Source organism: Eschrichtius robustus, chromosome 10 (assembly GCF_028021215.1).
Source record: "Eschrichtius robustus isolate mEscRob2 chromosome 10, mEscRob2.pri, whole genome shotgun sequence".
NCBI lineage: Eukaryota > Metazoa > Chordata > Mammalia > Artiodactyla > Eschrichtiidae > Eschrichtius > Eschrichtius robustus.
Window position 1 is genome coordinate 6,371,975 of NC_090833.1, and position 14,875 is coordinate 6,386,849.

At 39.9% G+C, this 14,875-nt stretch overlaps 1 protein-coding gene across 7 annotated transcripts in view; it reads left to right on the top strand.

The window, feature by feature from the left end:
• FNBP1 (formin binding protein 1) overlaps nt 1–14,875 on the top strand; it is a 147,864-nt gene that overhangs the window by 81,668 nt on the left and 51,321 nt on the right. For all 7 annotated transcript variants that reach the window (XM_068553616.1, XM_068553614.1, XM_068553615.1 and 4 more), the window contains exons 5-6: nt 3,431–3,493; nt 3,929–4,033. In XM_068553616.1, coding sequence (XP_068409717.1) covers nt 3,431–3,493; nt 3,929–4,033 — 168 coding nt within the window. The remainder of the gene's footprint in view (nt 1–3,430; nt 3,494–3,928; nt 4,034–14,875) is intronic.

The following is a 14,875-nucleotide window of genomic DNA, read 5'->3' on the forward strand; positions in this document are numbered from 1 at the left end:
AACCAAAAAGTTGAAATGAAAGTAAGTTTAGCTGTCACCCCAGATACCATCAGGCATTTTTAAAAGGTCTATTATTATGTTTGAAGAGAAACTAAAGCATCTTATTACAGGAGAAAGCAAAGAGCATTTTTCTGGGTCTCTAGAGATGGCATTTCCTGTCTCTCCTCTGACAGGAGAAAAGAGCTGTGATGACTTCACTCCGTGGCTCCAAAAGAAGTGCTTATTATCTTTTTCTAGAGAACAATTCCTCTTTATTTAGGGCTTGGAGACACACTTTTTAGATCCACACTTGCTATCTGCCCAGCGAAGAAATGTTTGACCATTGTTTGTTAGTAAACAACAAACACATCTGGCAAGCTGGTTGGTTTGTTTAACTTTGTAACTGTTAAGATAGCTTTTCCGATTAAAGGAGGGAAGATGGAGCTGGCTACAAAGGACCGCCGCTATTTAGGTCATGGGATACTCAGGACTGTCAGGAGGGCTTTTGTTCCATCCGTTAGTTTCCTAAGGGGTCAGGCAGCACAAGGTTGTTTTTGTGTGTTGCAGGCAAATCCATTTTGGAGGAACACATACTAGGCAAGAAAGACTGGAAGGAAAATCAGTGACACCTCGATTTTTTTTCTTAAGCTACATGGAATGCAATCACAGGTGTAGTTCTCAGATCATTGTTTCGGTCCCACCGAATTGTGGTGTCATGGGGTGTATTGTGACAGGAGTCCTTCCCGGCAAAAAGCTCACCAGTAACGTCAAGCAAGGTCCACACCGTGCTTGAAAAATAAATTCATACTTATTTTTGAACCTTGGAATGAAGAAGTGACAAGAGAGTTTACTATGTAGTAGATTTTCAATAAAAATCATCCCTCGTGCTTCCAAAAACATGACCTTTTTTGGAACACTATTGTCTTCAGAGAAGATTCCTTTGCTAGTAAAGCCCATTCCACCTTTCCTGTGCCATGTCCGTCACTTCTCCATGTTCTTTGTGTGCGTTTCCTCTCCATCAGGACGGCCCCGGCTGTGAGGGAGCTTTCGTTTTGTGAAAACATTCATTTCAGGGTTGCTGTCGAGTTGGAGCGGAAGCTTAGAGCCCAGCTCTGAATTGGGTGCCGAGGTTTTCTTTTTCTTTTTGTGTCTGTCTTTGAATCTCGAAGTAAGATTTGGGGGAATGGAGGTATCTTTTCTGCAAACTGCAGAACACAGGAGACCTGCTTAGGAAATGGGGCTGGTCCTCTGGACTGTTTGGGACAATGACGAGTGACTCCCAGGGCCTAGGGGCACAGCTGAGCCTTGATCTCCCTCCTGAGCCTTCTTTAAAACGACATATGTGGCTTTCAGAAGACCTGTACTTCCTCCAAAGCTCCCTAACTCTGCTCTCAGCTTACCTTACTCCTCCCGAAGCCCGATCCTTTCTTGCTTGTTTATTCCTACCTTCGACTCCATCTCTTTGCGGTCCTATCCCTGTGTCTATTATGAGACTTGAAAAATGAAGCCCCACGGGGCTCCTCTAGACCAAAAAATTGCTAGATGGATAAACCTTGCTGTCAAGAGGCACTTAAAATGGTGAAACTTGACCTCAGAAGAGAGACAAGAAAACATTCCCTTATAAAGGAACACTGTTCTTAAAAAAAAAAAAAAAAAAAATCTGATTTTGTCTCCTCCTCCCTGGCCTCCCAGGAGTCAGCTACCTTTTGCGACTCGGCTAAGCCATAGGCGCTGACGACTGAGAGAAAAGGCTTTGAGGCTGTACCAAGGGGACCTCTCCGTGCCTGTCCCCCTTTCACCGTGCCTTCTCTACAGCACACCCCTCCCAGCCGTGCTTACCTCGGAGGCCAGAAAACAGACAGCACATTCAAGCCTAGTCATTGAGGGAAGGCCATTTATTAAAAGGAGCATTTACCACTTGTGGAAAGGGCTCAGGAAAAGCAGTAAGGGATGGAGCGGTACCCCCAGGCTAATCACGGTGGGGAGCTGCCGTGGCCCTGGGTCTCAAAGGGCAAGGCAGCCTTGTAGGAACTTCAGAGATCAGCTGCAGGGGCGCTGCCTGACCGGAGCTGTGGCCTTTGGTCAAAGGACGTGGCCAGCCCCTGGCATCCTAGCGAGGGAAAGCTGCAGATGGAAATTCATACCCTCTGATATGCCAGAACCCTCTCCGTGGCAAATCTAACGGAACCAGAGGGCAAGGGCTTCTGTTCACGTAGTCCATGCAAGTCTGAACAACCTTGGAATCACCCGGACCCCTCCGTATCTCACAGCCCACATCTGATCTGATTCGCCAGCAAATCCTAGTGGTTTTCCTGATCAAAGGACACCCAGAATCTGAGCCTCTGTCACCACCTGCACTGCTACCCCATGGTCCAAGTCTCCATCATTTCCAGGGTTGGAGAGAGACTCCCACCTGGAACCTTCCTTTACGGCATCTACAGATCCCCCGCTCATTCATACAAAAAGCCTACGAGACCCTGCACAGGCTGCCCCTTTCTTCTCTGACGCCATCTCCTCATATTCTTGAGGCTCACTTTGGTCTGGCCCTCTGGTGTGCTTGATGGTCAACACCAAGCACATACCTGCCTCAGGGCCTTTGCAGATGGCAGGGAGGTGAATTTTAAGTTTTAAGAAAATCTAAGTAATGGAAACATCTATCCACACAAAACTTATACAAATGTTTGCAGCTGCATTATTCATAATAGCCCCAAACTGGGAACAACCAAATGCCCATTAGCTGGTGAATGGACCAACAAAATGTGGTATAGTCACCCAAAGAAATATCACGCCACAATAAAAAGGAATAAAGTACTGATACATGTGATCACGTGGATAAACCTTGAAAACATTAGGCTAAGTGAACATTATGAAATAATGAAGGCATGATGTGAGTCACAAAAGACATCATATTGTACGATTCCATTCATATGAAACTTCCAGAATAAGCAAATCTATACAGACAGGAAGTGGTGTGGTGGTTGCCTAGGGCTGGGGAGGATGGCGGGTGACAGCTAAGAGGTACGGCGTTTCTTTTTGGGGTGATAAAAATGTTCTAAAATTGACTGGTGAGGGTTGCCTATTTTGTGGCTATACTAAAATCCATTGAATTGAACAATGTCGATGGGTGAATCTTTTGGTATAAGAATTACATCTCAAAGCAATTAAAAATAAAGATCAAAGTGATTGCCGTCTTAATAAAGCATTCCTGTCATTTTTACAAGTGGTGTATGTAAGTCTTAGCATTCAGTATTATTATAGCTAAAGTTTGAAAGTGAACTCTTGACTATTACTGTTTTCATTTCCCGTTTATTTTTTAACTCTTAAATGTCTCTGGCATGCACATGCTAGATATTCAATATTTAAATATCATTGAAGTGGATGAATTTTTCTTTTCTCAAGTGTTAATGTGAGAAAGAGGGGGTACTAATTATGGGTGTGTTCCCCCCTCCAGCACTTTCACGACGGACGGAAGGCACAGCAGCACATAGAGACTTGCTGGAAGCAACTAGAATCAGTAAGTGAAAACCCAACCGCTCAAGAAATGTCTTTATAGATTTTCTTGTTTGACTTTAACTTAAGCTTGAATCAACCAGTAAGTACAAAACAAACAGAGACACTATTTATTGTCTTTAGAGATTTTTATAATTTGAATTTAACTGGTTTCTAGAAATCATTACTGAAAGTAAAATGTTAAGCCCAAAAGAGTTCGAGCAGAGTCTTTTTCTAAAAATCATATGGAAAGAACAAAGATTAGACAGTTTGGATGGAAATAAATGTGGATTTTAAAATAACTTCCTGAAATGATGACACGGAACAAATCAGTTTGGAGAAGAAAGCTTTCGGGGTGGTGGGGGGCGGGGCGGATGTCGATAAAATTACATCTTCTCATAAGAATCTCATGGTTTCATTAAAAATTACTTTCCCCGCCACCATCTTCCTCTGCTTTTAGAGTAAAAGACGTTTTGAGCGGGATTGCAAAGAGGCTGACCGAGCCCAGCAGTACTTTGAGAAAATGGATGCTGACATAAATGTTACAAAAGCAGATGTTGAAAAGGTAAGGCGAAAGTGAGGGTCTTTCTTTCATTTCCCTTTTTAATGTTCATCACGTATCCTCCCGGACTGCTGGTCCCCAAGTTCTCCTTTCTGCTGCAACCACAAAAGGCCACTTTACTTGGGATCATTTTCGTGTTTTGTCAACGGAGGGATGTTGGCGGTGGGGTGTCAGGGAGAGAATCTAAAATTTGGGGAATCTTCGGTGTTATGATTTGAGCAGTTTGTTGATTTATTTAGTCATCAGGGCGATAACACGGAGACTTAGACCATGAACATACCTTAGGGGGTGGTTTCCGCAGGCTGTGGTTCTCTCTTAATGGCTTTTCAAAGAAAAAGTCAGCCTCTTAAAACCTGGAGCAGACTGTCCAGTGCCATCTGGAAGAGCTCGGCCGCTTACGGTGCTTCTGTTAAAAAGATAAAGAGATTCACACGAGTGGCCTGTGTTCTAATGGATTCATTCAGGTTGATAACAGGTTGGACTTGAAGGCTTGCATTGGAGAGTCCTCCCGAAAGCTTTTCCCGAAATGGACTTGGATTGGCAATTAGGAATATTATTATAAAGCTTGTACTGTGTCTTCCTGTGGTTCCCTCTGTGTTTTTTCCCTGGAAGTTAAAGTTTCTTTTTATTAAAGTCATCAATATTAGTGTAAACAAAACTAGGCTGTTAAATAACAGTATTCATTCGTGACTGCCCAGGGCTATTTTGGCATTCACAGACTCATGCTTTACATGGGGGAAAACCCTGCATTTTTGTAGATTTCTTTCACTTTTGCCAGATTATTTGGAGTTGAATTTGCTCAGAAAATAGTGTGAATTAGTTATTTATTGCCCAATTCTGCCAAATTCCTTGCTTAAAGCCTAGGTATATATTAGTATGCCTTCCTGTAAAATTATCTAATATATTAGAAAACACATTCTTAATGTCTATATTTGATCTTGAGTGGAGATATTTACTTTACCAAAAGATATATTAATTTGCTGGTAAAGTTACCATAAATTTGTTATAAGTTCTCATAAAATATTAATTCCCCAAAGTATTTAATATGTTATTCCATTAAAATAGATTGACCCGAAGTTTATCAAAAAAACATTTGGGGTTAAAGGAGGTAAAATCAGTATATGTGTCCCAGAAACATGCCTGGCACAAAGGTATGCATTCTGTAGCAAATATTTTATTACCCTAAATGTAAAATTGGAGTGATTTTTATTTATTGAAAGACTTTTTAAAAGGCATTACTATTATGGCCTTTTCTTAGAAAAAAAGCTATCTATCCTTGCTCATTGTAGAAATACCTGAAAATACAACCAAATGAAGTGGGAGAAAAAAATTAAAACATCCAACTACGGTTAATAAAATACCTTTCAGAGCCTCCACCATTCCTTCCTGGTCTCTAAACAAAGCTTTCTTTTTTTTTTTTTTTTTTTTTGGCCGCGCCGCGTGGCTTGCGAGATCTTAGTTCCCTGACCAGGGATCGAACCCGTGCCCCCTGAAGTGGATGCACGGAGTCCTAACCACTAGGACTGCCAGGGAACTCCCTCAGAGCCTTTTCTTTAAAAAAGATTACGTATACTACACATGTACAGTGTAAAGAATAGTAACAAAGGGAACAGCTGCTAATCCACAACCTGTCTTAAGAAATAAAAATCTTATTGTTGCCTTTCAAGTCTCCCTTCCTAACTTCATCCTTCTCTTCACCCTAGAGGTAAACTTTATCCTTAATTTGGTGTTAATCACCTCCTCGCTTCTTCATAGCTTTACCGTAGGTGTCTGTACCTCCAAAGAGTTTATTTCATAATTTTGCGCCCTTTTCACCTTTATAGAAACAAAATCATACTTTCATTTCTTTTCTTGTGACTTGACTGTTTTTCATTTGATATTATGTTTTTTACTTAATTCATGTGGACTGTAGAGCACATAACTTTTATATATTAATTTTAGAGCCAGATGCTTGCTAAACTCTCTTTTTATTTCTATTTTGGGGTTTTCCGTAGAGACAGTCATAACACCAGCAAATAATACAGTCTTATTTCTTCTTTTTCAATCTTTATGTCTTTTATTTATTTCTCATATCTTGCTTTGCTGGTTATGACCTCTATTATGCTGGCAGTAGCAGTTATTGTGGACTTCCTTATCTCGTTCTAGATTATAAAGAGAGTGCTTCAAATGTTTCCCCATTAAGCATGATTATAATATACCCTTTATTGGGCTAAGGGACTTCCCTTCTTTTTCTATTTTGCCAAGAAGTTTTTTGTTTTTTGTTTTTTAAAAATTTTATTTATTTATTTATTTATTTATTTTTGGCTGTGTTGGGTCTTCGTTTCTGTGCGAGGGCTTTCTCTAGTTGCGGCAAGCGGGGGCCACTCTTCATCGCGGTGCGCGGGCCTCTCACTGTCGCGGCCTCTCTTGTTGCGGAGCACAGGCTCCAGACGCGCAGGCTCAGTAGTTGTGGCTCATGGGCCTAGTTGCTCCGCGGCATGTGGGATCCTCCCAGACCAGGGCTCGAACCCATGTCCCCTGCATTGGCAGGCAGATTCTCAACCACTGCGCCACCAGGGAAACCCCAAGAAGTTTTTTTTTAAAGCTTGACTTAATATTGAACATCATCAAATACCTTTTCTGCTTCCTTTAATCCATTAACAGGTAGATTACATTATTAAATTTTCTCGTATTGAACCAAATTAGCGTTCCTGGGACTAATATAACTAGGTTATGATGTATTTTTTTTTTAGACAGAGCTGAATTTATTTTGTTAACATTTTAAGATTTTGCATCTATAGTCACTGAAATTGACCTGTAATTTTTCTTTCTTGGCTGTTCTAGCTTTTGCTTTACTTCTTTTTAGTTTTGGAGTGTTGCCCTTTATTTTCTGGATAATATATGTAAGATGAAATTAACTGTTCCTTAAATATTTTGTAATACTTTATTGTGGGAGAGTGTCTAACTACTGATCCAATTCCTTTATTATCTTTTCTTTGGTTGATCCTGGTATGTTATATTTTTCTAGAAATATATCCATCTCATCCCAAGTTTTCAAGTTAAGTGGCCAAAAGTTGCCCATCATATTCTCTCACCTTAATTTTTTGCTGCATATATTGTGTGCCCCCCTTATTTATTCCTAATATTATTTATTTATACTTTTGGGGGAGGGCCTTTTTTTTTTTTAATCAATTCTTATTTATTTATTTATTTATTTATTTGGCTGCATTTGGTCTTAAATGTGGCATCCGGGATCATCGTTGTGGCATGAGGGATCTTTCGATGCCGCACGGGCTTCTCTCTAGTTGTGGCACGTGGACTCCAGAGTGCACAGTCTCAGTAGTTGCGGCGTGCAGGATTAGTTGCCCCACGGCATGTGGGATCTTAGTTCCCCAACCAGGGATCGAACCCATGTCCCCTGGATTGGAAGGTGATTCTTAACCACTGAACCACCAGCGAAGTCCCGGGAAGGGTCTGTTTTGTTTTGTTTTGTTTTGTTTTAATAATGTATACATTTTAAAATTTTTATTTATTTATTTATTTTTGGCTGTGTTGGGTCTTTGCTGCTGCGTGCGGTCCTTCTCTAGCTGCGGTGAGTGAGGGATACTCCTCCTTGCGGTGCGCTGGCTTCTCATTGCGGTGGCTTCTCTTTGTTGCAGAGCACAGGCTCTAGGCGCACGGGCTTCAGTAGTTGCGGCACATGGGCTCAGCAGCTGTGGCTCATGGGCTCCAGAGCACAGGCTTAGTAGCTGTGGCGCATGGGCCTAGTTGCTCCATGACATGTGGGATCTTCCCCAACCAGGGCTTGAACCCGTGTCCCCTGCACCATCAGGCAGACTCCCAACCACTGCACCACCAGGGAAGTCCGAGGGTCTGTTTTTTTTTTTTAAAGGACGTTAATGGTCTTCATCTTTTATTTGTTTGTTTGTTTGTTTGTTTGTTTTTGGCCACACCGTGCAGCATGTGGGATCTTAGTTCCCCGACCAGGTATCGAACCATGCTCCCTTCAGTGGAAGCGCAGAGTCTTAACCATTGGACTGCCGGGGAAGTCCCGAGGGTCTGTTTTTTAAATCATTTTTTATTAGTATTTTACAAGAACCAGAAGTTATCTTTATGGAACTTCTTTTTACTTTCTATTTTATTTATTTTCTTTTTCTTCTTCTTCCTCCTCTTCTTCTTCTGTCAATATCTTTGGATTTATTTTATTGCCCTTTTAAAAATTTCTTTCTGCAGATGCTTTCCTCATTTCAACTTTTCTTCTTTTCTAATATAAGCATTTAAGGAACAAAGTTCCCATTTAAGTACTGTTTTATTTGCAACCCATGAATTTTGGTATGCAGTATTATTATTATTATTCATTTTCAGATATTTTTCATTTCTTTTACTATTTAGTCTCTCCACTAATTTATTTGGAAGCATATTTTTAAATTTCCAATTGTATGGTGTATTTAAACTTATCTTTTTGTTAATGATTTCTAACTTAATTGCATTGTGGTTATAGAAAGTCTGAGTTTGAGACTTTTACGTTTGTTGAGACTTGTCTTATAGCCTAGTACAGGGTCAGTTTTTATAAATGTTCTCTAAGTAATTGAAAAGAATGTGTATTTTCCATTTCTTGGTTGCAGAGTTCTACATTTTTTCATTAGAGCAAACTTGCTGATTACCCACATCTTCCCATCATTAAGGATTTTTTGTCTGCTTGTTGTAATGTATTTTGATAGAGATATGTCACTTCTTTGTGCCTCACTTTCCTTGTCTGTAAAATGGGAACACAGAGGGAAATGACTGATGCAAGTGTTGGTTGAGATAATATGTACAAGATACTCAAAGCCATTTATGGCAGTGGCCAGTGATCATTACATTAACTATTGCGATGATAATGATGAAAGATTTGTTATTTTCTGTCCATTTTGCTCTTCCATTGTAAAGCTGTTTTATTAAAAAATAAAGTTTAGAATTGTAATGTCTTCAATGTGATTTAATTTTTCACTGATATGTGGTGATCTTCTTTCCACAGTCATGCTTTATGCCTTGAAGTCTATTTTACCCAACATAAACCAGCCTTTTCTTTGGGTCAGCATTTGCCTGGCAAGTCTTTCCCATAGTTTTAGTCTATATGTTTCTTTGTTCCCATATTTAGATGTGTCTTTTGTAAATGGCATATAGCTGGATTTCTTTTTAATCCAGTCTGATGGTCTTTACCTTTCACCTGGAGAGTTTGGATGGATGTATACCATCTCATTTTATTTCTATTTGTTTCACTTTTTCTATGTTTCCTTCCCCCTTTCCCTGATACTCTCTGTTTCTTGCCTTCTTGGATTTTTGAAAATTGTGTTTTGTTTTCCTCATTCCATTTTCTCCTCTACTGCTTTGGAGATTATGTATTCTATTTCTGTGCTTTATTTGGTAAACCTAGACTTTTTTTTTTTTTTTTTTTTTTGGCTGCATTGGGTCTTTGTTGCTGTGTGTGGGCTTTCTCTAGTTGTGGCAAGCGGGGGCTACTCTTCATTGCGGTGCACGGGCTTCTCATGGTGGTGGCTTCTCTTGTTGCGGAGCACGGGCTCTAGGCACGCAGGCTTCAGTAGCTGTGGCACGTGGGCTCAGTAGTTGTGTCTCATGGGCTCTAGAGCGCAGGCTCAGTAGTTGTGGCACACGGGCTTAGTTGCTCTGCAGCACGTGGGATCTTCCTGGAGCAGGGCTCGAACCCATGTCTCCTGCATTGGCAGGCGAATTCTTAACCACTGCGCCACCAGGGAAGTCCTAGACATTTTAACATATATGTTCAGCCTAACTATAAAGAAAATTAAGGTCTTTACTAGTGTCCACCCAAACAACTTTAACTAAAACCAGCTCCCTCTTAACATTGCAATGTATTTGTGAATATTTTTGGTTCAACTGCATTAATTTTTTTTTTTTTATAGTTCTGTAAGTATACTTTCTATTTTCTTTATTCACCATTTCTTTTTGTACCTGGGGTCTTATTCCTTCTTCCCAAAGGACACCTTTAGAAGTTCCCTTAGCAGAGATTTATTCCAGTAAAATCTCAGTTTTTGTTTGATTGGAACTGTCCTTTTTTCACTTTCATTCTTGAAACATGATTTCTCCATGTGTACAGCCCTAGGGTGATTGTATTGCACCTGGAGGGTCTTATGCTACCATCTTTTGACTCCCATGTGTAGTTGACAAGTCACAGTGTGTGAGAAGCCAGTATAATTGTTAATCCTTTGAAGATAATCTGTCTCTTCTTTTTAGTAACTATTAAAATCTATTTTCTTGTCTTTTTGTCTTTAAAATAGGGGTGACTTTCTTTACCTTCCTTTTGATTCATCGGGCTTATTACCTCCAGATTGGAATTTTCTGATGCTTGCCTATTCCTCATTCTATTGTTTCCATTGGAACTCTGATTATAAGGCATTAGTTAAAATATCTACTCTATGTCCTCCATGCCTATTAAGCTATATTTGTATTTTCCATCTCTTTGTCCCTCTCTTTCTCTGCTGTGTTCCATGTAATTCCTTTAGATATAACTTTCATTTCAGTAATTCTGTCTTAAGCTGTGTCTAATCTGTGGTTTAACATGTCCATTGAGTTTCTAATTTCAGTTGTTACATTTTCATTTCTAGAAGTTCTTTATAGTTCTCTTTAAAATCTATCTAGTCATTTGTTATTTTCTTGTTGCTTTCTCACACCCTCGTACCATATTTTACTTCTTTAAACATACTAAACACACTGACTTTATATTCTCTATTTGATTAATTTCAGTATCTACAATTTATATGGGCCTGTTTCGTCAGTTTGTTGTGTCTGCTGACTTGTTTATGGTGACTTGTTTCCTCCTATATTTTTGTCCTTTCTTCTATAATGCCATAAATGCGTTGCTGAAAAACTTTATGTTCTGCAAAAAAAGCTGCTATAAATAATGAACAGGACTTAGGGGAAAATAGGCTTAGAAATAGATCACTCAATACTTACAGAACTTTGTAACCAGAGAACCAACAAAACAACAATCCTAGTAAAACAACTAGTATTTGAATTGAGTATCACAGTCCTTGTCCTTTAAGATGTAGGTCCTTCTGAGTATTAGGGCCTTAAGACATGTAGGTCCTTGGAAGCATTCACTTTCAGCAAAATGAAAAATCTGATCCTGGCTAAATACTTCCTGCACTTATCTGTCGTTCTGCCACAGGTGGAAATATCTTTCCAGATTTTGCATTCGTAGCTTTACCAGGTAGTTCATCAGAATGAGTATTGTAGCAGTTCTTGAAGCCACTGAAGCAGCCACTAGTTGCAATTCTGTAGATTTTTAGCCTTTTTCTTTCTTTCTTTTTTTAAATTGAAGTATAATTGACGTACAATATTATATTAGTTTCAGGCGTACTTAGCCTTTTTCTTAAAATCTGCATGACGTTGCTAAGGCTTACCTGTGATTGCTTCGAAACATTAATTTACTGTGAAAAATTGCGTATAGACTGGCAAGCCTTCTGTGTTATACCAACATCATTGCCTTATATTTCAGTCACATAAGAAAGTATGTCACAGCAGAAAAACATGTGAGATTCAAAACAGAGTGTGTGTGATTATAAATGTGCGTTTCTTGGAATTTCATCTCTGGCCTACATTTAAAGTGGGTTCTCCAGGGAGTTGGCATTACCTGGGGTCACTACCAGGCCAGGACTGCATCAATCTGAATTTCCAGCTTGGGGTTGGGGATCCACACATGCTGTGTGAGTTCTAGTCCTTTGTGATTGAAAAATTTCCGGGATGACTTTTTAATTTTCCTCCCTCAGGTCAGATCCAAGGTAGTTAGCTTAACGAACGTGCAATTGCTGGGTCCAGTTGCAGCTTTAGGACTTTTGGAAGGTACTACCAAACTGAATTGCTCTCCTCAACTATTTTAATATTTCCAAGGATGTATTATTATTTCTTATACGTAGAGAGTCATTTTGTTATTTTTATGGAAGTACTATTTACCTCCTCCCTAAGGATGTGATAAATTACTGGATTTTAGCATCACAAATGTTGAAGCTCATAGAGCAATGTCTAAACATTGGAATTCTTAAGTTATTCTTAAGTTATTTTGCTTATGAGTATCACTTGAAGCACTATAATTTCCCCAAAACCAACTGTGATTTGATTGTTATATCAGTTTTTGCATTATCAGCAGTGAAGCCTCTTGTCAGTATCAAGCTGAAAGGATGCAGTGTTTCAGTTCTTATGGATACTTAATGTAATTTCCCATTTTGACTTCTAATAGCCTTCAGATCTAATATAAATGTCTTTTCCTCCAGTTTCTGCCCATGATTAAATTATCCAGTTGTATTCAAGATCACTCCCCCTCCTTTTTCCAGCAGTCAGCCCCACGACACTTGGAATGCCATGCCTGTGTTTACAAAGACATTGTAGCTGCTCCCACCATGAGTAGGATGGACTTTCCTAAACTACGCTTGTGTTTGATGACACAGCTCATGGGAACTATATGTGCATGCATCTTCTAAGCTGCGTAGGATCTGGGTAGGACCCTGATTTTCTTCTTCTCCTTTTGGGAAGTTAAATGTTCCGCAGAGGGATTGGCTCTGTGTTCAAATTGCCTAAATCTGCTCGAGTCCACGTTTTTGCTTTGTGTTCAGCATCAGTGTGTGGCCAGATGTTTAGTCATTTGCTTACAAGAGGGTATTTGTTAGCCTTGAGGCACCCAGTTTAACTAAATGTAAATTTATACATAGAAAGTAGACATAAGAAAAAAAAATTGACAGTTTAACCTCTGGGCCAGTGAACATATTTGGATGTTGTGAGGATGCCATGTGCCTTAGAAGAACGATGGGGAAAGAAAATAAGTTCAATGGAATGGTTTTTATGCCACTGTCAGAAAGCTTTGGATTTGAAGACTTGGAATGAGTTGTGGTGATTTGAAATTAGTGAAGCTGGCTATGTCAAAGAACCAATAGAGGTTGGAATAGGTCATCTCATGGCTCGTGACCCATACGCTCAAGTTGAAGGTAAAACCAGACTTTTTTCCTCCTTTTTAAGGAGATGGAAAAGATAGTCCTTACTATCTGTCTTGTAATATTGAGCAGTCAAAGGACTGCAAGGGAACATGGAAAAATCAAACCATATTATGTCTTACTCAAATATAGGAGTCTCCTGTAAAAAAATTAAAGCACTGAGGATAAGGTGGAAGTATTCTCTGCTGTCCAGCCGTCCACCTTCCAGACCCTCCTCAGAGGTGGTCACTCTCGCCATTGGTATGTGTCCTTATAGACCTTTTAAAATAGGTTTTTATTGAGGTGTAATTTACATACCATAACGTGGCCACATGTTACGTGGACAGCTCAATGAGTTTTTACATATATATGAAATCGTGTGCCACCACCCCAGATAAGGAACATTTCTAGGACCCCAGCAGGCTCCCTGGAACCCTCCCCCCACCCCAAAGTTATTGTAATAATAATAATAACTGTTATTCTTACCTCTGACATATATTCGTTTAGCCTATTTCTGTACTTCATACAAATTATATAATACATATTCTTCTGTTTGACTTCTCTAACTCAATATGATGTCTGTGAGATTCATATTTTTGTCATGCGGGGGTGGTCCGTGTTGCCGTGTGGTGCCCACTGTGTGGATGTACCACAATTTATCCATTCTCAGGTTGGTAGATGTTTGGACTGTTCCCATATTGAGACTAAATTAAGAATAAAGCTCCTAAGAAAAAAAAAAAGAATAAAAGCTCCTGTGAACATTTTTATACATGTCAGTTGGTGGCCATGGTCTCTTCACCTTGGGTGTGTACCTGAGGTGCGGTGGAACCCTGGGTCACAGGTGCGTATTTGGCGTGATGCGCTGTCAGAGCTTTGACAAAGTGGCTGTACCAACCGACACACCTTCCGCAGCTGCTCCTCACCCTCATGGAGGGTCGGTATTCTCAGTCCTTTTATTTTAGCCTTTTTGATGAGCATGGAGTGGACTCTGGTAGTGGTTTTAATTTGCATTTGTATTTCCTTGATGACAAATGATGTTGAGCATCTTTTCGTATGCCATTATCCACCATTTGAGTAACCTCTTTTTTGAAGTGCCCAAATCTTTAGCTCATTTTATTAAAGAAAAAAAATTTTATTTAGGGGCTTCCGTGCTGGCGCAGTCATTGAGAATCCGCCTGCCAATGCAGGGGACACGGGTTTGAGCCCTGGTCCGGGAAGATCCCACATGCCGCGGAGCAACTAAGCCCGTGTGCCACAACTACTGAGCCTGTGCTCTAGAGCCTGTGCGCCACAACTACTGAAGCCCGCGCGCTTAGAGCCCATGCTCCACAAAAAGAGAAGCCACCACAATGAGAAGCCCATGCACCACAACGAATTGCAGCTCCCACTTGTGGCAACTAGAAGAAAGCCCGTGCACAGCAACGCAGCCAAAAATAAATAAAAATAAAATAATAAAACATTTAAAAAAAAAGGAAAGAAAAAATAAAGTGCAGTGATTTAACTGCATTCAAGGTCAACATTAAAAAATATATATATATATTTATTTATTTATTTGGCTGTGCCAGGTCTTAGTTGCAGCATGTGTGATTTTTAGTTGCGGCATGGGGTGTCTTTAGTTGTGGCATGCGGGATCTAGTTCCCTTACCAGGTATCGAACCTGGGCCCCCTGCACTGGGAACGTGGAGTCTTAACTGCTGGACTGCCAGAAAAGTCCCTTTAGCTCATTTTAAAAATAGATTTTCTTCTTTCTGGCATACAGGTGCTCTTTATACACTTCATATATGAGTGTGTATGTATATATGTGTGTGTGTGTGTGAGTGTGTACATATATACATATGTATGTATGTATATGCTAATACAGTTATCTTTACTTACCCCCAATAAA